A 25,021-nucleotide genomic window follows, 5' to 3' on the forward strand; every position below is an offset into this window, starting at 1 on the left:
CCTTCATTTACTAATGTTTTGTGTGATAGCTTATGTTGTGTATTTGCGTTGGTGTGTATGTGAAAGAGTGTGAGTTAGAGAAAAGGCAAAGAGAACGAGAGAGCGAGAGGGACCAGAGGCATGTTCTGGACATAGACTGCGGCCGCCACATTGCTTTAAAATTGACCCGGGGCTGACCTAGTTACCTCGCTTCACCCTCCGCTGGTTAATGGAGAGAGGGAGGAAGATGGGCGAGTGATGCAGGGGACAATACACTCCCAGTGTGTGTGTGTGTGTGTGTGTGCAGAGAAAGGAAAATTGGAGAAAGACGGAAGAGCACCCTGTGGCTCTCTAGTACTCATCTGCCTGGAGTAGACCAGTCTGACCTCACCTGACCCATCCGCCCCACACCCAGACGCCTGTGCAATTGCATAATGAGCATGTGCACGTACTCACACACCCGTGGTTATGTGCTGGTGTGAGTTGAATGAAGTATAAAAAAAACATGGCTGGTTTACTTCACTCGCCGCTGCAGGTTAGCTCATAAACTTTCAGACTTAGACAGTGCAGTAAAGGTCAATTGGCAGAAATGCTCCTTTCCATAGTAGACTCAGAACCTTTGCTCAATGCTGTTTTTTTTCTTGTCCCAAAACTGCTTTTAATGGATAGGTTTTGTCCCAATGCTGTTGTTTTTTTCTTCTTCCAATGCAGTTTTTTCATCTAATACTGTACGTTTTTTTTATACAAACATTTCCGTTCCAATGCTTTTTTCAAATATTTTTTCTTTTTGTCCCAATGGTGTAGTTTTTTTCTCGTCCCAAAGCAGTTTTTTTTAATTTTCTTATCTAATACTGTACATTTTTTTATAAAAACATTTCTGTTCCAATACTTCTTTTAAATTATTTTTCTTTTTGTCCCAATGGTGTAGTTTTTTATTAATATTTATTTATTGTCCCAATGCTGTTTTAATTTTTTGTTTCTTCTTGTCCTAATACTTTTTTTCCTTTCTTCTGGCATGTATATATATATTTTTTTTATTATTGTCCCACTGCTGTTTTTTTCTAGTCCCAATGCTGTTTTTAATTACTATTTTTGTCTTGTCCCAATGCTTTTTTTTAATGTATTTGTTTATTTTGCCAATGTTGTTTTTATCTAAATTGATTCATTGTCCTAAAACTGTTTTTAATGGATAGGTTTTGTCCCAATGCTGTTGTTTTTTTCTTCTTCCAATGCAGTTTTTTCATCTAATACTGTACGTTTTTTTTTATACAAACATTTCTGTTCCAATGCTTTTTTCAAAAAAAAATTCTTTTTGTCCCAATGGTGTAGTTTTTTTCTTGTCCCAAAGCAGTTTTTTTTAAATTTTCTTATCTAATACTGTACATTTTTTTATAAAAACATTTCTGTTCCAATACTTCTTTTAAATTATTTTTCTTTTTGTCCCAATGGTGTAGTTTTTTATTAATATTTATTTATTGTCCCAATGCTGTTTTTAATTACTATTTTTGTCTTGTCCCAATGCTGTTTTTTAATGTATTTGTTTATTTTGCCAGTGCTGTTTTTATCTATTTTTTCCTTGTCCCAAAACTGTTTTTTAATGGATAGGTTTGTTTTTTTCTTCTTCCAATGCAGTTTTTTCATCTAATACTGTATGTTTGTTTTTTTTATACAAACATTTCTGTTCCAATGGTTTTTTCAATCATTTTTTCTTTTTGTCCCAATGGTGTAGTTTTTTTCTTGTCCCAATGCAGTTTTTTTAATGTTCTTATCTAATACTGTACATTTTTTTAAAGAAACATTTGTGTTCCAATATTTCTTTTAAATTATTTTTCTTTTTGTCCCAATGATGTAGTTTTTTGTTATTATTTATTTATTGTCCCAATGCTGTTTTTAATTTATTTTTTTCTTGTCCCAATACTTTTTTTCCTTTCTTCTGGCATGTATATTTTGTTTTGTTTTTTTAATTGTCCCACTGCTGTTTTTTTCTAGTCCCAATGCTGTTTTTAATTACTATTTTTGTCTTGTCCCAATGCTGTTTTTTAATGTATTTGTTTATTTTGCCAATACTGTTTTTATCTATTTTTTCCTTGTCCCAAAACCGTTTTTTAATGGAAAGGTTTTGTCCCAATGCTGTTGTTTTTTTCTTCTTCCAATGCAGTTTTTTCATCTAATACTGTACGTTTTTTTTTTATACAAACATTTCTGTTCCAATGCTTTTTTCAATTATTTTTTCTTTTTGTCCCAATGGTGTTGTTTTTTTCTTCTTCCAATGCAGTTTTTTCATCTAATACTGTACGTTTTTTTTTTTATAAAAACATTTCTGTTCCAATACTTATTTTAAATTATTTTTCTTTTTGTCCCAATGGTGTAGTTTTTTATTAATATTTATTTATTGTCCCAATGCTGTTTTTAATTACTATTTTTGTCTTGTCCCAATGCTGTTTTTTAATGTATGTGTTTATTTTGCCAGTGCTGTTTTTATCTATTTTTTCCTTGTCCCAAAACTGTTTTTTAATGGATAGGTTTTGTCCCAATGCTGTTGTTTTTTTCTTCTTCCAATGCAGTTTTTTCATCTAATACTGTATGTTTGTTTTTTTTATACAAACATTTCTGTTCCAATGGTTTTTTCAATCATTTTTTCTTTTTGTCCCAATGGTGTAGTTTTTTTCTTGTCCCAATGCAGTTTTTTTAATGTTCTTATCTAATACTGTACATTTTTTTTATAAAAACATTTCTGTTCCAATACTTCTTTTAAATTATTTTTCTTTTTGTCCCAATGGTGTAGTTTTTTATTAATATTTATTTATTGTCCCAATGCTGTTTTTAATGTATTTTTTTTCTTGGCCCAATACTTTTTTTCCTTTCTTCTAGCATGTATATTTTGTTTTGTTTTTATTATTGTCCCACTGCTGTTTTTTTCTAGTCCCAATGCTGTTTTTAATTACTATTTTTGTCTTGTCCCAATGCTGTTTTTTAATGTATTTGTTTATTTTGCCAATACTGTTTTTATCTATTTTTTCCTTGTCCCAAAACTGTTTTTTAATGGATAGGTTTTCTCCCAATGCTGTTGTTTTTTTCTTCTTCCAATGCAGTTTTTTCATCAAATACTGTTTGTTTTTTTATAAAAAAAATTCTGTTCCAATATTTCTTTTAAATTATTTTTCTTTTTGTCCCAATGGTGTAGTTTTTTATTATTATTTATTTATTGTCCCAATACTTTTTTTTCCTTTCTTCTGGCATGTATGTTTTGTCTTGTTTTTATTATTGCCCCACTGCTGTTTTTTTTCTGGTCCCAATGCTGTTTTTAATTACTATTTTTGTCTTGTCCCAATGCTATTTTTTAATGTATTTGTTTATTTTGCCAATGCTATTTTTATCAACTTTTTCCTTGTCCCAAAACAGTTTTTGATGGATAGGTTTTGTCCCAATGCAGTTTTTTTTATCTAATACTGTACGGGTTTTTTATACAAACATTTATGTTCAAATGCTTTTTTTAATTATTTTTTCTTTTTGTCCCAATTGTGTAGTTTTTTTCTTGTCCCAATGCAGTTTTTTCAATTTTCTTATCTAATACTGTACATGTGTTTTAATAAAAACATTTCTGTTCCAAAACTTCTTTTAAATCTTTTTGTCCCAATGGTGTAATTTTTTTGTAGTTTTTTTTTTATTGTCCCAATGCTGTTTATTAATTTATTTTTTTTCTTGTCCTAATACTTTTTTTTCCCTTTCTTGTCGCATGTATGTTTTGTTTTTATTATTGTCCCACTGCTGGATTTTTTGTAGTCCCAATGCTGTTTTTAATTATTATTTTTGTCTTGTCCCAAAGCTGTTTTTTATATATTTTTTCTTTTGCCAATGCTGTTTTTTATAAAAATGTTTCCTTGTCCCAATACTGTTGTTGAAAATAAATTATTTTACTCACGATGTTTGTTTTAATTATATTTTTCCTTGTCCCCAATTACGCATGTAGCCTGAGTACCGGTATTTTTGGTACCGGTTCCTAATTGGGTCGGTCCAAGAGATAAGATTCTGTACAAATGATACGGCTAGCGGTATTTTTTTTAACCAGCTGATCGCCGTAATTATGACAGGCTTGTCACTTTCACTTCAAAGGCCGCTGCTACGCATAAAAAAAAAAGTAGGATCTGACGATCAGCTTGGAATAAGGACAAATAAGGAAGCAACACCACACAAAAGTTTGTAGCACTACATTATTTCCTCCTCAAAAGTCCCTCAAAGTCACACAGGCTAATACGAGTGTCCGTTTGAAGTGAATGTGCTTTACTCGCTACCACGCTTTATCAACCATCATCGTAGTGATCCAGTAATCCACAGGCCAGTAGTAATTTACTCAAAAAAATGAAAAAACTAAGTAATATAATAATCCATAAAGTTGCTCTGAAGCAAGATGGCATCCGCTGGCAGGTCTCTAGTCGCCGTCTGACACCTTGATGCACACCCGCCTAACATGCTGATTGACTGTATCGATGTAATTACATAATTTATATGATAAAACAGGTACAAAGTCTGTGCTCTGCTGACATAAATGTTATTTCCAGCTGAGTGTAATTGGAATGAATAGAAACACAGTGTTGGAGCTGTGTGCCCTTTACAAGATGATGACATAACACCTTGAACTGCACACATAGTTGACTTGTTAAAGACTTAAAAAGCAGGTGTTGATAAAAAAAGACTTCCCTGCTGTGAGATGTTACATGATGTTGGTGGTGTACAACCACTTGTGCTAATAAAAATGGTGAAACAAAAATCATTTTTTTCACATTTTTATTTACACCAATTACATATACAAAAGTACCGAAAAGAGTACAGATGAATACTGGTATCGATAAGGAATATCAATATTGGTATCGATAAAATGATATACATCTCTAGTCCCAGAACTGTTTTTTCTTTTTCTGATGCTGTTTTTTATCACTTTTTTATCGCAATGCTGTTTTTTTGTTTTTTTACTTTTTATTCTTGTCTCAGTTTTTTCTCGTCCCACTGCTATTTTATTTTCTTGTCCAACTAATGTTTTTTTTCTTGTACCAATGCTGTTTTGGTCATTATTTTTTTCTGTTTTATATTTATTTTGTTTTCTTGTCCTAATGTTGTATCTTTATTTTTAAAAAGTCATATCCCAATGCTGGGTTTTTTTTCATTACAATTTGTTTTCGTCCCAATGCTGTTTTTATATTTTGGTCCCAATGCTTCTATGTTGTTTATTTTGTCGCAATGCTGTTTTTATGTCCCGATCCAGTTTTTTTTTTAAATAACAAGATTAAATGTCCCAATGCTGTTTTTGTATTCTTTTTCTTGACCTAATGCTGTTTTTATGTCTGAATCCAGTTGTTTTTAATAAAAATATTAAATGTCCTAATGCTGTTTGTTTTATTTGTTTTCTTGACCCAATGCTGTTTTTATGTATTTTTCTTGTCCCAATGCTGTTTTTTGTTTTGGTATTTTTTCCCCCCGCGACCCCAAAGGGAATAAGCGGTAGAAAATGGATGGATGGATGGTATTTTTTCCTTCTCCAAATGCTGTTTTTTTATGTCTCAATACAGGTTTTTTTTATTTAAAAAAAATATTGTCCCAATGCTGTTTTTGATTTGCTTTCTTGTTCAAGTGCTGTTTTTTAATGCTTTTTTCTTATTCCAATTCTGATTTTTTTTTTCTTGTCCCAATGTTGTTTTTTTCATGTATCAAGCCAGGTTTTTTTTCTTTAAAAAAAATATTGTGTGCCAATGCTGTTTTTTATAGTTTTTTTCTTGCCCCACTAGTTGTTTATTTTTTTTATTTTTTTTTTGTCCAATTCTGTATTTGTTTTTATTATTTTGGATTGCCTTCATTTTTTTTTATTTTTTTTTTACAGATATTGCTCTCCATGATAAAAAAATGGACTCAAGCCACGGCAACACAACATCACTCGGGGCAACACTCACTCGTGACAGCAGCATGTTACGTGATTCAATCAAAAATCAAAAACGCAAGAAAGATGGATGCACATGAAGAAAACAGAGAAAATTATTTTGCCAAAAAATAGAACTGTGAAAATATATTGACAAATAGGAGACTTATTATCTTTACCTAAAGAAGAGCATGCACTTGGTCACACTTCCTCCTCATGCTTTCTGTGAGATCCAGGAAGAAATGTGAGCCAGCTTGAAAAATGTCTCAACCATAGGTGCAGAAAAAGAGCCCATAATGTATAACTTCATTTGCGAAAAAAAACAAAACAGGTTTTCTCACTAAGAAGCCTTATATCATATATTTCATATCCTACCATTATGTAATAAAATCAAGCAGGCTATCAACATGTTGAATGTCAGAGTAGATTGCGCAGTGGTCAGTTAACACTTTAATGTGGTTCAAAGTATTTGGGTTCGAGTAGTGCCCCTTTAATCAATTTTTTATTTTTTCTATTGACGGTTTGTGATAAAAATAGATGAATAAAATTGCTTATTTTTAACAATTTTTTATGGAAATTTCCTATACTTTGAAATGCAAATGTTAACAGGCATATATAGTGCATTCGGAAAGTATTCACAGGGCAGCCTTATTCCAAAATAGAATAAAGTCATGTTTGTCCTCAAAATTCTACAGACAATACCCTATAATGACAATGTGAAAACAGGTTTTTAATTTTTCAAGTTTAAAAAAAATCACATGTACATAAGTATTCGCAACCTTTGCTCAATACTTTGTTGTTTTTTTTAATACGATGCCACAAGCTTGGCCCACCTATCTTTGGGCAGTGTCGCCCATTCCTCTATGCAGCACCTCTCAAGCGCCATCAGGTTGGATGGAAAGTGTTAGTTTTCCTCCTGGATGTCTCTGTGCATTGCTATATTCATCTTAGTCTAGTCAGAGAGGTGACCAAGAACCCGATGGTCACTCTGTCAGAGCTACAGCATTCCTCTGTGGAGATAGGAGAACTTTCCAGAAGGACAACCATCTCTGCAGCAAACCACTAATCACACCTGTATGGTAGAGTGGCCAGAAGGAAGCCATTTCTTAGTAATAAGGTTGCCAAAACGCACCTGAAAGACTCTAAAACCATGAGAAACAACATTCTCTGGTCTAATGAAACAAAGATTGAAGTCACCATGCCAATACCATCTCTGCAGTGAACCATGGTGGTGGCAGCATCATGCTGTGGGGATGTTTTTTCAGCGGCAGGACGTGGGAGACAAGCCAAGATAAAGGGAAAGATGAATGCAGCGATGTACAGAGATATCCTGGATGAAAACCCTTTCCATCCAACCTGATGGAGCTTGAAAGGGCCAAACTGCCCAAAGATAGGTGTGCCGAGCTTGTGGCATCGTATTCAAAAAGACTTGAGGCTGTAATTGCTGTCAGAGGTGCATCAACAAAGTATTAAGCAAAGGCTGTGAATAAATATGTACACTACCGTTCAAAAGTTTGGGGTCACCCAAACAATTTTGTGGAATAGCCTTCATGCCTAAGAACAAGAATAGACTGTCGAGTTTCAGATGAAAGTTCTCTTTTTCTGGCCATTTTGAGCGTTTAATTGACCCCACAAATGTGATGCTCCAGAAACTCAATCTGCTCAAAGGAAGGTCAGTTTTGTAGCTTTTGTAACAAGCTAAACTGTTTTCAGATGTGTGAACATGATTGCACAAGGGTTTTCTAATCATCAATTAGCCTTCTGAGCCAATGAGCAAACACATTGTACCATTAGAACACTGGAGTGATAGTTGCTGGAAATGGGCCTCTATACACCTATGTAGATATTGCACCAAAAACCAGACATTTGCAGCTAGAATAGTCATTTACCACATTAGCAATGTATAGAGCAGGGGTCACCAACCTTTTTGAAACCAAGAGCTACTTCTTGGGTACTGATTAATGCGAAGGGCTACCAGTTTGATACACACTTAAATAAATTGCCAGAAATAGCCAATTTGCTCAATTTACCTTTAACTCTGTTATTATTAATAATTAATGATATTTATCTTTGTGGAAACACTGATCATCTTAATGATTTTTCACAATAAATACATATAGAAACAGATAAATATCAATATGCAACACTTTATTTTTATATTTTATCTAAGTGCACATTTTTCAAATTGAACATTTTCAAATGATCACTTCTAAGACAGTCCTGTGAAATCACAATATCCCATTTTAACTAGCTAGCCACAAAAAAATTTTAACAAATCATGAATTACTTTGCACCATGTTTGTACAAATAATAACTCATGTAAAATACAAAAGTCAACTCTCAAATTTGTAAATAAATCATGTCACACTTTGAACTGGATACCAAATCTGTTATCTGTTTCTTTGTCAGTTAGTGAAGACCAAGTCTTTAAAATATTTTCTTGGATTTTCAATTTCTATTTGAGTTTTGTCTCTCTTAGAATTAAAAATGTCGAGCAAAGCGAGACCAGCTTGCTAGTAAATAAATAAAATTTAAAAAATAGAGGCAGCTCAATGGTGAGTGCTGCTATTTCAGCTATTTTTAGAACAGGCCAGTGGGCTACTCATTTGGTCCTTACGGGCTACCTGGTGCCCGCGGGCACCGCGTTGGTGACCCCTGGTATAGAGTGTATTTCTTTAAAGTTAAGACTAGCTTAAAGTTATCTTCATTGAAAAGTACAGTGCTTTTCCTTCAAACTTTTGAACGGTAGTGTAAATGTAATTTTTTGTGTTTTATTTTATTTTTTTTAATATATAAATTTGGTTTGGTTTCCATTTTTTTCGAAAGTGCATGCAATTACAAGCGATACATCATATAGTTCACATATTTACATTTATCTTTACGACTTGTTCAACAAGGAGTAGGAAGAAGCCAAGCTTGTTTAATCCTACTCCTTTTCCATTTCAGAGCAATTTAGTAGCACATATTCACTATGTGCCCTCATTTTGTAACACAATTGACAGCAATGCAATACAAAATATATCTTATAAATAGTTAAGTCAGTTTTGATTCACATATGAGATGAATAGTATCTCATTTTCAATAATGTTCGAGATCCATCTATCCATCCATTTTCTACCGCTTATTCCCTTCAGGGTTGCGGGGGGCGCTGGAGCCTATCTCAGCTACAATTGGGCGGAAGGTGGGGTACACCCTGGACAAGTCTAATGTTCGAGATGTTCATCAAAATTATTTTTCATTGTGAACACTTGTAGTTTGAGCATCCTCTTAAACTGGACCATATCAGTACATTGTTTAACTTCTTTGCTTAATCCATTCCACAATTAATTCCACATACTTACACTACCGTTCAAAAGTTTGGGGTCACATTGAAATGTCCTTATTTTTGAAGGAAAAGCACTGTACTTTTCAATGAAGATAACTTTAAACTAGTCTTAACTTTAAAGAAATACACTCTATACATTGCTAATGTGGTAAATGACTATTCTAGCTGCAAATGTCTGGTTTTTGGTGCAATATCTACATAGGTGTATAGAGGCCCATTTCCAGCAACTATCACTCCAGTGTTCTAATGGTACAATGTGTTTGCTCATTGGCTCAGAAGGCTAATTGATGATTAGAAAACCCTTGTGCAATCATGTTCACACATCTGAAAACCGTTTAGCTCGTTACAGAAGCTACAAAACTGACCTTCCTTTGAGCAGATTGACTTTCTGGAGCATCACATTTGTGGGGTCAATTAAACGCTCAAAATGGCCAGACAAAGAGAACTTTCATCTGAAACTCGACAGTCTCATCTTGTTCTTAGAAATGAAGGCTATTCCACAAAATTGTTTGGGTGACCCCAAACTTTTGAACGGTAGTGTATATGCTAAAGGTGGTAAGTGTTGTACGTGCATATATATGTTTTAAATTCGTTTTTCTCTGAGCCTATATTTCTACTCTTTTGTTGAGAAGAATTGTTGTTAAAAGTTAAAGTACCCATGATTGTCACACACTCAGTAGGTGTGGCGAAATTATTCTCTGCATTTGACCCATCACCCTTGATCACCCCCTGGGAGATGAGGGGAGCAGTGAGCAGCAGCGGTGGCTGCACCCGGGTATAATTTTTGGTGATATGACCCCCAATTCCAACCCTTGATGCTGAGTGTCAAGCAGGGAGGTAATGGGTCCCATTTTTATAGTCTTTGGTATGACCCGGCCGGGGTTTGAACTCAAGGCCTACCGATCTCAGGGCGGACATGTAAATTCTTGGGTAGCAGGTTATAGTTTGCTTTGTACATAATTTTAACTGTTTGCAAAGTCCCCAAATCATTGAATTTCATTATTTTTGATTCAATAAATAAAGTATTTGTATGTTCTCTATATCCAACGTTATGTATTATTCTAACTGCTCTTTTTTTTAACACAGTTAGCGAGTGAAGTGTACCTTTGTAGTTACAGTATTTCCCCATATTTCTGCACAATAACTCGAGCAAAAAAAATTTAAGAAAACTTTTCACAATGTCACTATGGGGTATTCTCTGTAGAATTTTGAGAACAAAAATGAATTTATTCGATTTTGAACATTTGATACGCTGTAAATACTTTCCTGGATGCACTGTATACATGTAGAAAGTGGATAAAGTGCACACGGGCGCTTCTTGGAGCCACACCGTTTAAGACAAAGGTGGGTGGACAAATGCAGCTCATTAGCATTAAAGTTACAGACACACAAAACGGCCTGTTCCCAGAAGGGCTTACTAAAAGCACTTTTACAGTGCCTAAATTCCAAAATCAAGGCTAGATTTTGGATTTGGCATTTCAAATTGGTCAAAAATGTCCAAAAAAAAGTTTGACCCTGGAAAAGATTATCATTTTTTATCAATAGTAGAATACATGAAAAATGCTTGGAAAATTGTGGACTCAATTGGACTCAAGAATTCAATTAAAAAGTTTTGTGTTTCAGCTGCGTACATACCATGGCAGCTGCATGACCCAAAGCACCGGCGGGGGTGCTGACACTGTTCGGGTGGTGTACGTGAACGACCCGGGCGCATTTTGTTTGTTTGAGTCCCTGCTGCGGGGAATGGGTCAGTGACTTTTTTTTGTCGCAATACTTTTTTTAAGTTACGATCCATTTTTTTTTTTAAATAAAAACATTTAATGTCCCAATACTGTTTTTTATTTGTTTTGTTGACCCAATGCTGTTTTTATGGCCGAATCTAGTTTTTTTTAATACAAAGATTAAATGTCCTAATGCTGTTTTTTTTTTAATTTGTTTTCTTGACCCAATGCTGGTTGTTGTTTTGGTATTTTTTCCTTCTCCAAATGCTGTTTTTTTAATTTGTTTCCTTGACTCAACGCAGTTTTTTATGTATTTGTCTTGTCCCAATGCTGGTTGTTGTTTTGCTATTTTTTCCTTCTCCAAATGCTGTTTTTTTTCATATCTCAATCCAGTATTTTTTTTTATTAATAAAATTATTGTCCCAAGGGTTGAGACAAGGTCGGGTGGACAAATGCAGCTCATTAGCATTAAAGCTACAGACACACAAAACGGCCTGTTCCCAGAAAGGCTTACTAAAAGCACTTCTACAGTGCCTAAATTCCAGCATCAAGGCTGGATTCTGGATTTGATATTTCAAATTGGTCAAAAATGTCCCAAAAAAAAGTTTGACCCTGGAACAGATTATCATTTCTATCAATAGTAGAATACTTGAAACCTGCTTGGAAAATTGTGGACTCAAGAATTCAATTAAAAAGTTTTGTGTTTCAGCTGCGTACATACCATGGCAGCTGCGTGACCCACGGCACCGGCGGGGGTGCTGACACTGTTCGGGTGGTGTACGTGAACGACCCGGGCGCATTTTGTTTGTTTGAGTCCCTGCTGCGGGGGATGGGTCAGCGACTTTTTTTTGTCGCAATGCTTTTTTTAAGTTACGATCCACTTTTTTTTTTAAATAAAAACATTTAATGTCCCAATGCTGTTTTTTTATTTGTTTTGTTGACCCAATGCTGTTTTTATGTCCGAATCCAGTTTTTTTTAATACAAAGATTAAATGTCCTAATGCTGTTTTTTTTTAAATTTGTTTTCTTGACCCAATGCTGGTTGTTGTTTTGGTATTTTTTCCTTCTCCAAATGCTGTTTTTTTAATTTGTTTCCTTGACCCAATGCAGTTTTTTATGTATTTGTCTTGTCCCAATGCTGGTTGTTGTTTTGCTATTTTTTCCTTCTCCAAATGCTGTTTTTTTTCATGTCTCAATCCAGTATTTTTTTTTATTTAAAAAATTATTGTCCCAAGGGTTGAGACAAGGTCGGGTGGACAAATGCAGCTCATTAGCATTAAAGCTACAGACACACAAAACGGCCTGTTCCCAGAAAGGCTTACTAAAAGCACTTCTACAGTGCCTAAATTCCAGCATCAAGGCTGGATTCTGGATTTGATATTTCAAATTGGTCAAAAATGTCCCAAAAAAAAGTTTGACCCTGGAACAGATTATCATTTCTATCAATAGTAGAATACTTGAAACCTGCTTGGAAAATTGTGGACTCAATAATTCAATTAAAAAGTTTTGTGTTTCAGCTGCGTACATACCATGGCAGCTGCGTGACCCACGGCACCGGCGGGGGTGCTGACACTGTTTTTTTTGTCGCAATGCTTTTTTTAAGTTACGATCCACTTTTTTTTTTTAAATAAAAACATTTAATGTCCCAATGCTGTTTTTTTATTTGTTTTGTTGACCCAATGCTGTTTTTATGTCCGAATCCAGTTTTTTTAATACAAAGATTAAATGTCCTAATGCTGTTTTTTTAAATTTGTTTTCTTGACCCAATGCAGTTTTTTACGTATTTCTCTTGTCCCAATGCTGGTTCTTGTTTTGGTATGTTTTCCTTCTCCAAATGCTGTTTTTTTTCATGTCTCAATCCAGTATTTTTTTTATTTAAAAAATTATTGTCCCAAGGGTTGAGACAAGGTCGGGTGGACAAATGCAGCTCATTAGCATTAAAGCTACAGACACACAAAACGACCTGTTCCCAGAAGGGCTTACTAATATTGATTGATTGATTGATTGATTGATTGATTGATTGAAACTTTAATTAGTAGATTGCACAGTGCAGTACATATTCCGTACAATTGACCAATAAATGGTAACACCCGAATAAGTTTTTCAACTTGTTTAAGTCGGGGTCCACTTAAATTGATTCCTTTTACAGTGTCTAAATTCCAGCATCAAGGCTAGACTCTGGATTTGGCATTTCAAATTGCTCAAAAATGTCCCAAAAAAAGTTTGACCCTGGAACAGATTATCAATTATTGTCCCAAGGGTTGAGACAAGGGTGGGTGGACAAATGCAGCTCATTGGCATTAAAGCTACAGACACACAAAACGGCCTGTTCCCAGAAAGGCTTACTAAAAGCACTTCTACAGTGCCTAAATTCCAGCATCAAGGCTGGATTCTGGATTTGGCATTTCAAATTGGTCACAAATGTCCCAAAAAAAAGTTTGACCCTGCAATAGATTATCATTTCTATCAATAGTAGAATACTTGAAACCTGCTTGGAAAATTGTGGACTCAATTGCACTCAAGAATTCAATTAACAAGTGTTGTGTTTCAGCTGCGTACATACCATGGCAGCTGCGTGACCCACGGCACCGGCGGGGGTGCTGACACTGTTCGGGTGGTGTATGTGGACGACCGGACCGCCTCCGACAGCGGTGGGAACAACGCCGCCGGGCGCCTGTTTGAGTCCCTGCGGGGGGTGGGTCAGCGACTGCTGACTGTTGAGCAACGACAGCCGCAGGGCCGGGAGGCTCTTCTGTTGACGGGGCGCACAAGACGGAAACACAAGTTAAAACTCTGTTGTTGCAAGAACATGAAATGGGTTAAATATCGGGATATTTCCCAGCTCGCACGAACACCACGCAAGCCATTAGCTATTTGTGATCGAACCGATGTGGCTCTCACACACCCACACAAAGACAATATTTCAGGCTTTTTTTTTTGGACGCCAGCGACTTCACATTGCATGACAACATGTGTTTGTAGCCGCATCGGGCGCTCGGCTGCCTTGATGTGACGCTCATCATGCTTGGCTGGAGAAACCTGCTGGCTACTGGCAGGGACGGCTACCGGGGCCACTGTCACACACAGTCAGAAATCAGGCCAGAGGGCCGTATGTGTGTGTGTGTGTGTGTGTGTGTGTGTGTGTGTGTGTGTGTGTGTGTGTGTGTGTGTGTGTGTGTGTGTGTGTGTGTGTGTATCATTCTAGTGTCAGCCGTAGACATTACTAGCAACAAGGGGGGGGGGGTCACTTTAGGAAAACACGTAAAAGGGGCCGCTTAGGGAAGCAGGATGGAGGGGATGATTTAAGGGTGCGGGTCAGTGAGGAAATCAGTGAGTCATTTAAGGGGTCATTTTTGGTGGAGCCCCACCTGGTAGCTGATAAAACAGAACAATGGTTAGTGGAGGGTCCCACCTTAAGAAAGGGCACCAGGTAAGGCTGCGGCGAGGACTTGAGCTCCGTCTGCAGCCGGCTGGTGAACTCCTCAGGCTCGATCTTGGCATCCTTTTTTTTTTTTTTTTTTTCCCAGGCAGACAGGAAAGACGAACAGAACAATGAACCCCACATCAAATGAAAGACATTACATGATGTAAACCTAGGAGACTTAAACATGGCGCTCATCCTGTCTCCTCCAGGCGACCGGCTCATTATTTATGTCATTTAAAAGAATAATAGGACGAGAGGAGGGCGAGGGTTTCATGCCGCCATCTGCAGGCCAGAAAGGCTGACTACAACTTGGTTTGATTCTCGGGTGCGTTTGTTTCACGACGCTCACCAGCAGGTCCTGAACCAGAGATTTGACGTTCTTGGAGGTCTCGGGCGACGGAGAATTGTGGGACGCCAGCTTGATGAGGGTGGCCAGGAAGTTTTTACACTTCTTCACGTTTTCCTGCATTTCCTGTCATGAGAGAGACAAACGTGTTTATTAGTTTATAAATCGGCACCGCAAGTAAAAGTGTATATGCCAGACGTTCGTGTCCTCCTTTCCCTGCGTGGGTAAAGTGAGCGTGTTGGACCACATTAAGCAGGGGTGTCCAAACTTTTCCCGCTGAGGGCCGCACACTGAAATATCAAAGCAAGCGGGGGCCATTTTGATATTTTATATTTTAAAAACCAATACAATATATGTATAAAAAATATACATTTAGGCCTCCACTCAGGCTTGATCCTGGGGACCCCAAAGGGTTTAGGTACAAAAAAATATTTAAAATGTGTCATTATTTAGTAGTATTATTATTATCCAAGGTTTAAATCTCCAGATCAACATTAGGTCTATCTGTCAATATAAAGGTTTTTTTTTAAAGATTTACGCTGTATGCTGTTTTTGTCAAAGAAAACCCTGTTTTTTAATGGAAAAAAGCACAAAATATGCAATATTTTCCCCCAATAACATTTTAAAGTGGAATATTTGAGATTATATAATAATTGGAGCTCATAGCATAACTCATAACAACATTGATTCATTATTATTTTTTGAGCAATGACACTTCAAAAAAAAAAAAAAAAGAAGTCCCACTAATATTATTGGGGATCCAAAAGGGTCCTGCTCAGTAAAGTATTAAAAAATAAATCATACATTTTTTTTTAATTTTAACACAATAGTCTCAAGATAAACTTCAGATCCATCCGTCAATTATAACTTTTATTGTTGTTTATGTTTTTTGTTTGTTCCTTTTAGGCCCTTGTTTAAAAAAAACAGCTTAGTTTTTTATATGGCAATCACAAAATATGCAACAATTTCCCCAAAAAATGTCTCAAAGTGGAATATTTAATGTGACGTAATTGGAGCCTTGAATAGGTCAATAATTCATAATGACATTGATTTTGATTTATTATTATTTTTTAAAGAAAGAAACAGCCTGCATGGCAGCTTTGTGTTATTAGAGTAAACATTGAAACATTTTATTGTTACATTTCACCTGTTTGCTCTTTTATACCACTTTTTATGTTTTTTATTTTTTTTAATCGTATTTTTCAAATGTGCCACGGGGCCGTTAAAATATTACCGGCGGGCTGCAAATGGCCCCCGGGCCGCACTTTGGACACCCCTGACATTAAGAGTCGCCATGCTTTTAGCTTTACCATTAAATGAAGTGAAGTGAATTAAGTGAAATAAACAATTCCTCAAGGCAGAGAAAATTCCTTGTTTTTTGGGGTAATCCATGTACTCAAATTACTCAAGGAATTGTTTCACCACTTACCTGAAATATGAAAAAGTCGTATAAATCCATTAATAATCGTATCATTAAAATAGACCTAAAATTAATTTATACGTTTCCATGTACTAAATTAGTCTGACCTCTCAAATAGTTCGCTTTTCTGTATTTTCACAACCTACGTGCACACTCTCTAATGCAGGGCCTGCATTGTTGATACTGAAGGCCCCGGGCAGATTTCGTACAGCATGGCAACATAAGCTAGCTGAATTCTGATTGGATACACACTCTAACCTAAAATTAACAGCACCGGAAGGAGCATAATATGACATGAAGAAAATATGAATACTTTTAGATATTTAGGGAAAGTAAATTAAAAAATACTTTCGTCTTTAATTATGATCATGATTTCTGGTTATGTTAGGCCAGCAGAGAAAGCCCACCACTGCCAAAATATAAGGTTCGGGATCATAATGTTTCCCAAAGTAATAGTCCGGTCTTCAGGCCAGGGTCTTCTAAAGATCCCAAAAACTCGCTTTAAAACCCGTGGAGACCTGGCATTCCAGGCTATAGCTCCCAGACTCTGAAACAATTTGCACCAGTCCCTCCGTGATCTTGACTGTGTTGCAACTTTTAAGAAACATTTGAAAACTTCTATTTTTAGTAAAGCTTTTAGTTAATGCACCTTTTTACTAGAGATGTCCGATGATATCGGACTGCCGATATTATCGGCCGATAAATGCTTTAAAATGTAATATCGGAAATTAACGGTATCGGTTTCAAAATTATCGGTATCGGCTTAAAAAAGTAAAATGTATGACTTTTTAAAACGCCGCTGTGTACACGGACGTAGGGAGGAGTACAGAGCGCCAATAAACCTTAAAGGCACTGCCTATGCGTGCCGGCCCAGTCACATAATATCTACGACTTTTCACACACACAAGTGAATGCAACGCATACTTGGTCAACAGCCATACAGGTCACACTGAGGGTGATTGTATAAACAACTTTAACACTGTTACAAATATGCGTCACACTGTGAACCCACACCAAACAAGAATGACAAACACATTTCGGGAGAACATCCGCACCGTAACACAACATAAACACAACAGAACAAATACCCAGAACCCCTTGCAGCACTAACTCTTCCGGGACGTTAAAATATATACCCCCCGCTACCCCCTACCCCCCAGCTCAACCCCGCCTCCCTCCCAACCCCACCCACCTCAACCTTATCATGCTCTCTCAGGGAGAGCATATCCCAAATTCCAAGCTGCTGTTTTGAGGCATGTTAAAAAAAATTATGCACTTTGTGACTTCAGTAATAAATATGGCAGTGCCATGTTGGATTTTTTTTTCCATAACTTGAGTTGATTTATTTTGGAAAACATTATTACATTGTTTAATTCATCCAGCGGGGCATCACAACAAAATTAGGCATAATAATGTGTTAATTCCACGACTGTATGTATCGGTATCGGTTGATATCAGTATCGGTAATTAAGAGTTGGACAATATCGGAATATCGGTTATCGGCAAAAAAGCCATAATCGGACATCTCTAGTTCTGGATCATAATGTTTCACAAAGTAATAGTCCGGTCTTCAGGCCAGGGTCTTATAAAGATCCCAAAAACTAGTTTTAATACCCGTGGATACCTGGCATTCCAGGCTATAGCTCCTAGATTCTGGAACAATTTGCAGCAGTCCCTCCGTGATTTTGACTGTGTTGAAACTTTTAAGAAACATTTGCAAACTTCTATTTTTAGTAAAGCTTCTAGTTAATGCACCTTTTAACTATCATTTTAATCCACTTTGTATACTTTTTATGATGTTGCCCCTATTGTTTTAATTGAATTGTTGTTTTACTTCACCTATGTTTTGTACAGCGCTTTGTGATTTTATCTGTGAGAAGCGCTTTATAAATACAATTTACTTACTTACTTACTTGTTGGCTCTCACAAAGTCTGCTTGATCTGGACTGTACATGGGTGCTTATTTTGAAAATGTAATTTTGTTTGTGGATTGTATGCAATCTGTTGTGTTCCCTGGTTTTCAGTGTACATAGGTGAAGGTGTGTGTTGTTGAGCCCGACCTGGACATAATCTGAACTGGACCTGGTTTTAAGAACCCTTTTGAACAATCGGATTTCATTGACAACCTGGTCTGCTGAAGAGTAAGGTCCATTTTAAAAAACAAAAAATAAAATAAGATAAATACCGTATTTTTCTGACTATAAGTCGCAGTTTTTTTCATAGTTTGGTTGAGAAAGGTTTTTCTTAAACTGTTCAACAATTTGCGCACGCATTTCTTGACAAAGTGGTGACCCTCGCCCCATCCCTGTTTGTGAATGACTGAGCATTTCATGGAATCTACTTTTATACCCAATCATGGCACCCACCTGTTCCCAATTTGACTGTTCACCTGTGGGATGTTCCAAATAAGTGTTTGATGAGCATTTCTCAACTTTATCAGTATTTATTGCCACCTTTCCCAACTTCTTTGTCACGTGTTGCTGGCATCAAATTCTAAAGTTAATGATTATTAGCAAAAAAAAAAAAAAAATTTTATCAGTTTGAACATCAAATCTTTTTTCTTTGTAGCATATTCAACTGAATATGGGTTGAAAATGATTTGCAAATCATTGTATTCCGTTTATATTTACATCTAACACAATTTCCCAACTCATATGGAAACGGGGTTTGTATATACCTACCTTCTTTTTGCACTAGCTAGCTCAAATGTTATCCTACGTTATGGAATGTGGCCGAGTACATCTTGTATTGCGGCTCGTGTGTGTCTGCATGTCCTTGGGTTGGCTTTCCTTGTGTGAATGTATGGATGCAAACGTGGCGAGGACACGTGTGAGACTCTTTGTCGGCGGCCAGCTGCGAGAGGGGTCGGGGCTCGTGACACAGCCAGCCTGCTGGCAGCAGTGACAACATTCCCATCGGCGGACATCGGGCATGAAGTAAAAAAAAGTAGGAGATAGAGGGAGAGAAAACAGACCTGGGACACGATAGGTCCTCCGGGGGCCGTCTGCGGAGGCTGCGCGGGCTGGGAGGCGGCCTGGGTCGGGGCCTGGGGGGCCATAACCACGGGGGTCTGCTGCGGAGCCGTCACCGCCACGGCCGGGGCCACGGGGCCCTTCTGCAAAGAGCGAGGACAGAGACAAGAGAGATAAACAGGACGTGACGCCTGGCTCGCAGCAAGGCCACGGAGAACAGGAGGCGGGCGCCGCGGCACTCCTGTCACATCTGGTGCGGCGACTTCTTGGACGTCGCTTAACAGACAAGGAGGACGACGGACGGAGGAGGGAGGGGTTGGTGACAAGCTGGAGGCTGAGAAAGGCATCAGAGCCACGTTTTTTTTTCCCGTGGTTATCATCTACCTGACCAGGAAGACCTGCTTTTAACATTCTTAACATGATTCAATTGTAACTTTATGTCCTTTTTTTACCACAATTTGTCAAGAACTAAATGAGCCCTAAATGAGCCCAAAATGAGCGTGAAGCAGTTTGACACTATTTAGTATGTTCCCCAGGGCCGTGTTCACACTGGGCCCCGACATACGTGTCATGTGATCTCATCAGGCAGCTCCAAGACCAGGTGCGAATGGAGCTCAAATACATAACCAGAGCCACCCCTGGCCAAAATAGGGCCCTAAGCAGAAATATATTCCCGATACAATTGCTTTTCACACTTTTGTTATTTATGTTAAACTATTTTCGGATGTTTTAATCACGCTCAAATTTTATTTAGTGCTAAAAAAAAAATACATTCACATCCAAATCGCGGTTTATATTTATTTTGATTCAAAATTGATTCATAATTTTCTAGAATAGCTTTAAAAACAAAACAAAACAAAACATTTTTTAAGATTTTTTTTTTGTATTAAAAATACTAAACAACTGCTTTTATTTTTTAGAAATGTATTTAATGTGTATTGTATTGTATTATTGTAAGTATTGTAAAGCAGGGATTGGGTTGGAGTTCCTCTATTTTCTTTTATTAGAATGATTAACTTTTGAAAATATTAATTATTTATTTTAGGCAATTATTAATTATAAATTGATTATTTTTTGTGATTAAAACATTTTAGCTTTAAAAACAAAACATTTTTTAAGATTTTTTTTGTATTAAAAATATTAAACAACTATTTTTATTTTTTAGAAATGTATTTAATGTGTATTGTATTGTATTATTGTAAGTATTGTAAAGCTGGGATTGGGTTGGAAGTTCCTCTATTTTCTTTTATTAGAATGATTAACTTTTGAAAATATTAATTATTTATTTTAAGCAATTATTAATTATAAATTGATTTTTTTTTGTGATCAAAACATTTTAGCTTTAAAAACAAAACAAAACAAAACATTTTTTAAGATTTTTTTTTGTATTAAAAATACTAAACAACTATTTTTATTTTTTAGAAATGTATTTAATGTGTATTGTATTGTATTATTGTAAGTATTGTAAAGCTGGGATTGGGTTGGAGTTCCTCTATTTTCTTTTATTAGAATGATTAACTATTGAAAAAATTAATTATTTATTTTAGGCAATTATTAATTATAAATTGATTATTTTTTGTGATTAAAACATTTTAGCTTTAAAAACAAAACATTTTTTAAGATTTTTTTTTTGTATTAAAAATATTAAACAACTATTTTTATTTTTTAGAAATGTATTTAATGTGTATTGTATTGTATTATTGTAAGTATTGTAAAGCTGGGATTGGGTTGGAAGTTCCTCTATTTTCTTTCATTAGAATGATTAACTTTTGAAAATATTAATTATTTATTTTTAAGCAATTATTAATTATAAATTGATTCTTTTTTGTGATTAAAACATTCTAAATACTTTTTAAAAATACGTTTTTTAGTACAACACTGCGCGTATAAGTCGTACGTCAGCAGCCAAGAGGTGCTCTTGTAACATGTTTTGAAACGGTGTTATTATAATTAATACAACAAATAATATATTATGAGAATCGTGTTGAAACGAGAATCGATTCTGAATTGAACCGTCACCCTAACGATCGGAATCGAATCGTGACGTGCCCAAAAATTCCCACCTCTAATGTTTTGTACTAAAAACGAATTCATGGGGGAAAAAAATTGTTCAATAATTGTTTTATTTTCGTGCAAAATAACACATTTTACATTATTAAAACAAAATGTTAAACCTACCTGACACAACTCTGACCTAAAATGGAACTCAGCACTATTGCAAACAGGACTAGCACTAACGCAGAGAAAATGTCCGCGGAAATTTGCAATTATATTCTGCTCAGTGACGGAGCAGGAAGGGGCTAGGAACAAGATTTCAGTAAAATGTCATATCAATGGCCCTGTCATTCATTAATTGACACTTTATTTGCGTTTCTTTATGCAATATGGATCGCAGGGCCCTACGCACAGCCCGTAACCTGCACATGGGGCGTGCACATAACGTACACAGCCACCTCAATGGGGACAACCTCCAAGTTTGGAAAGTCAACTTAATTCATTTGAAGAATTTGAATTTGAATTGAACAGGATGTTGAATTGAAAGTACAGGAAGTGGAATTAAAGTCACTCTTTCAACAAAATACTTTGCCTAAATACTAAAAATACTTTACAAACAGTAAAATGTCCACAATTTACACAAATTCCTTTCATTTTGAATACTTGGAAAAAGTAAAGAGTTCTGGGAAAATATTTTTCAATTTACTCTTTCAATATTTTCCATTATTATAAACTTGTAACACATCAAGTCAAATTATCTGTTTTATAAAATATAATTGTATTCTTAATTATCAATTGGTAATATTTGCTGTAATTACAATATGTCCGTGAGAGTTCATAGTAATATGTTATCAGAATATTACTATTCCTATAAAATATATAATTATATTCTCCTTACTTTCGATTCAAATTGACATTCTACGTTGAATGACTGAAATTTGGGGAACATTCTCAGTTCAGGCAGAGACAGATCTCAAGACAAGTGTGGACATATTTCTTTGCATGACACCATTTTCAAAAACGAGTACACCCCTCACTTTTCAACAGGCATTTGTATGACAGTTAATCCGTCGTGACAGGTTGGACCTTGTTTATCATTTCCTTATTTATTGTATTTATTGCCGTTTCAGCTCTCCTACCTCGTCAAATTCTATTAAATCATCAATTTACCTGCATGTCGCCTCCTCTCTCTGCATTTTGGGTTCACGCCACAATGCAGTATCAAGAGAAGACAATACAGCAATTAATTAAATAAATAAATTAAATGAATAAATAATGCATAATACAAATAAATACATATTAATTCATTAAAGAGTAGTCTATGTACAGCTTGTATAACGGTGTGATGTACTAGACACTAAAATGACAAGACACAGCCATTATTCTCTAAATAATAAATTGAGTCCTGCCTATTCTCAAGCAGAGCATAGTAAGTATACACTACTATAGCTGCACACTGACTACTCTATAGTATTGTGTTTTGACAAGATATAATAAAATGCCTGTTGAAATGTGCACGGATGTACACACTTGTGTCAGACATTGTCAGCTTTCAATCATTGCAAAAAAAAAGCTAGAAAAACACATAATTTGAATGCTCTCACTGGGCGCAGTGCGGGACATGAGGTAGAGGAGGAGGAAGAAGAAGAGGAAGAGGAGGTCTGAAGAGCAGGGCTGGAAGGAGTGGGAGTGGGAGAGGGAGACGGCGCCACCTTGGCCGGGGTCAAAGGACACTGCCTGGTGGTCTGAGAGGTCGCTGTAGACTGTGTAGAAGCAGAGAGAGAGAGAAAAGGGGAGAAAGAAATAGGAGAAACAATTCATGATAATAAAAAAAAATTCAAAAAAAAAATAAATATATATATATATATATCAAAATAAAAAAAATTAAAGATACTTTCAGATATTCAAAGAAGTGAAGGAAAGAGGATGAGCGTGAGCTTAAAAACAGAGCCACAAGACAGGGTCAAAGGTCAGAAAGGCAAGCCAATAGCCTACTGGATTTATCACCAAACCTAACAAATGATAGCAAATTTCAGACAACTAGCAGACACGACAATGTTGATCCACAGAATTATAAAAAATCTAAAACTGTTGACAAATTTTTTAAAAATAACAATAAATAATACAATAAAAAATTACAATAATAGATCATGTCATTGCTGGTTTACGAGCAGAGGAGCATGTTCGGCAGCGCACAATCACAGAGTACCGTATTTTCCGCACTATAAGGCGCACCTAAAAACCTCCAATTTCCTCAAAAGCTGACAGTGCGCCTTATAATCCGGTGCACCTTATATATGGACCAATATTGAGCCACAACAGGTCTCGCAACTACGGTAACTACGCCGACTTCATTTTCCCCCTTGTACAGCTGCTTACCGTAGAAGAAGAAGCGCTTCTTCTTCTTCTTCTACGGGGGAAAATGAAGTCGGCGGCTGCTTACCGTAGAAGAAGAACTTCTTCTTTTACTGGGGAAAATTAAGTCGGCGGCTGCTTACCGTAGAAGAAGAACTTCTTCTTCTATGGGGGAAAATGAAGTCCCGTAGTTGCGAGACCTAAACTTTATGTAAAGACCCAAAAATGGCTCCTAATAAGAGACACGCTTACGACGCAGAGTTTAAACTCAAGGCGATCAGTCACGCAGTAGAACACGGGAATAGAGCAGCAGAGAGAGAATTTAACATTAACGAATCTGTGGTAATCTGAAATTTCCCTGCTCATTTCTGTTGTCTGCACACCATGTTCACTCTCTCTCTCGTCCACAGTATGGAGCGCAGCTGGCGCAAGGCAGCAGCACACACCTGACAGTGATTAGAAGCAGCTTATTTAACCTGGCTGCTGACGGCCTGTGAGCGCCGGAACTTTGTCTACTGCTTGCTTCAGACGTATTTGTACTTAGACTCGCCAGCGGACTCACTAGTTCGTCTTGTGCTTCATTCTCAGGTTTTCTTGTATTTTTCCTAGCCTTGTCTAGCGCTTTTATTTTGTACTTTGTTTTTTCAGTAATACTTCTTTCTTGAAGTATTTCTCCTAGCCTTGTCTAGCGATTTTGTTTTTTTGTAGGTATTTATATTGGTAGTTTTTACATGGTGTGTTTTTGTGTGTTGCCACCATCGCCTTTGGTTTTTCTAGTGTGTGCTACCTCTTGAATAAAGAGAAAGACTATTGACCGCACGCTAACGTCTCTGCATCCTTGGGATCCACCACACCAGATCGTTACAGAATCAATGGTGCAGAAGTGGAGGAAGCAACATGATGTCCTGCGCCAAGTAAGGAAGACTAAACAGAGTTTCCGAGGGAACAAAGCGAGATATCTACAGTTGGAGGACAAACTCGAACAGTGAGTTGTTGAACAGAGAGCAGCAAGTAGAAGTGTCAGTACAATCACTATTTGTTTTGTTGACATTCCCTTTAGCGCAGCTTCATCTAATGCAGCGTTTCTCAAAGTGTGGGGCGCGAGGAACGGGAGGAAATTTCACTTTGATTTTTTAATTTTTTTTATTATTATATTCTTTGATTATTTTTTTTTACTATGCTTTCATTTTCTATACACACTGGAAATCACTTTGTGATTCTGTCTGTGAAATCCGCTATATAGATAAATGTAAATTACTTATTTTTCCTGTATGCTTTACATTTCTAGGTAGGAGCGAAAGTTTGACAGACAGCAACAGTAACTAATGGGGGCGGGGCTAAGCGGAAGCTTTGTGAATGGCGAGTCACTGTGCGAGGATTTGCTGTTTTGCAAATACATAAAAAATAGAGCCACTGCTGATGAGCTGTTCAAGATAATGGACAGTTTCCTCAAAGAACACGACCTTAAATGGGAAAACTGTGTGGGCTTTTGCTCTGATGGCGCGCATGGCAAAGTCAAGAAACGGGCTGCAGGCTCTAATAAAGACGGTTGCGCCAAATGCGCATTGGACACAAT

The 25,021-nt window shown here is 36.3% G+C and overlaps 1 protein-coding gene across 1 annotated transcript in view; it reads right to left on the reverse strand.

Moving 5' to 3' along the window:
* The window catches only part of LOC133631290 (transcription initiation factor TFIID subunit 4), a 300,647-nt gene that overhangs the window by 236,651 nt on the left and 38,975 nt on the right, over positions 1-25,021 (reverse strand). Inside the window, exons 3-7 of the mRNA XM_062023471.1 lie at positions 22,695-22,853; positions 19,098-19,238; positions 14,707-14,829; positions 14,346-14,435; positions 13,497-13,685 (exon numbers count right to left, since the gene is read on the reverse strand). Coding sequence (XP_061879455.1) covers positions 13,497-13,685; positions 14,346-14,435; positions 14,707-14,829; positions 19,098-19,238; positions 22,695-22,853 — 702 coding nt within the window. The remainder of the gene's footprint in view (positions 1-13,496; positions 13,686-14,345; positions 14,436-14,706; positions 14,830-19,097; positions 19,239-22,694; positions 22,854-25,021) is intronic.

This window comes from Entelurus aequoreus, linkage group LG02, assembly GCF_033978785.1.
Source record: "Entelurus aequoreus isolate RoL-2023_Sb linkage group LG02, RoL_Eaeq_v1.1, whole genome shotgun sequence".
Lineage (NCBI taxonomy): Eukaryota > Metazoa > Chordata > Actinopteri > Syngnathiformes > Syngnathidae > Entelurus > Entelurus aequoreus.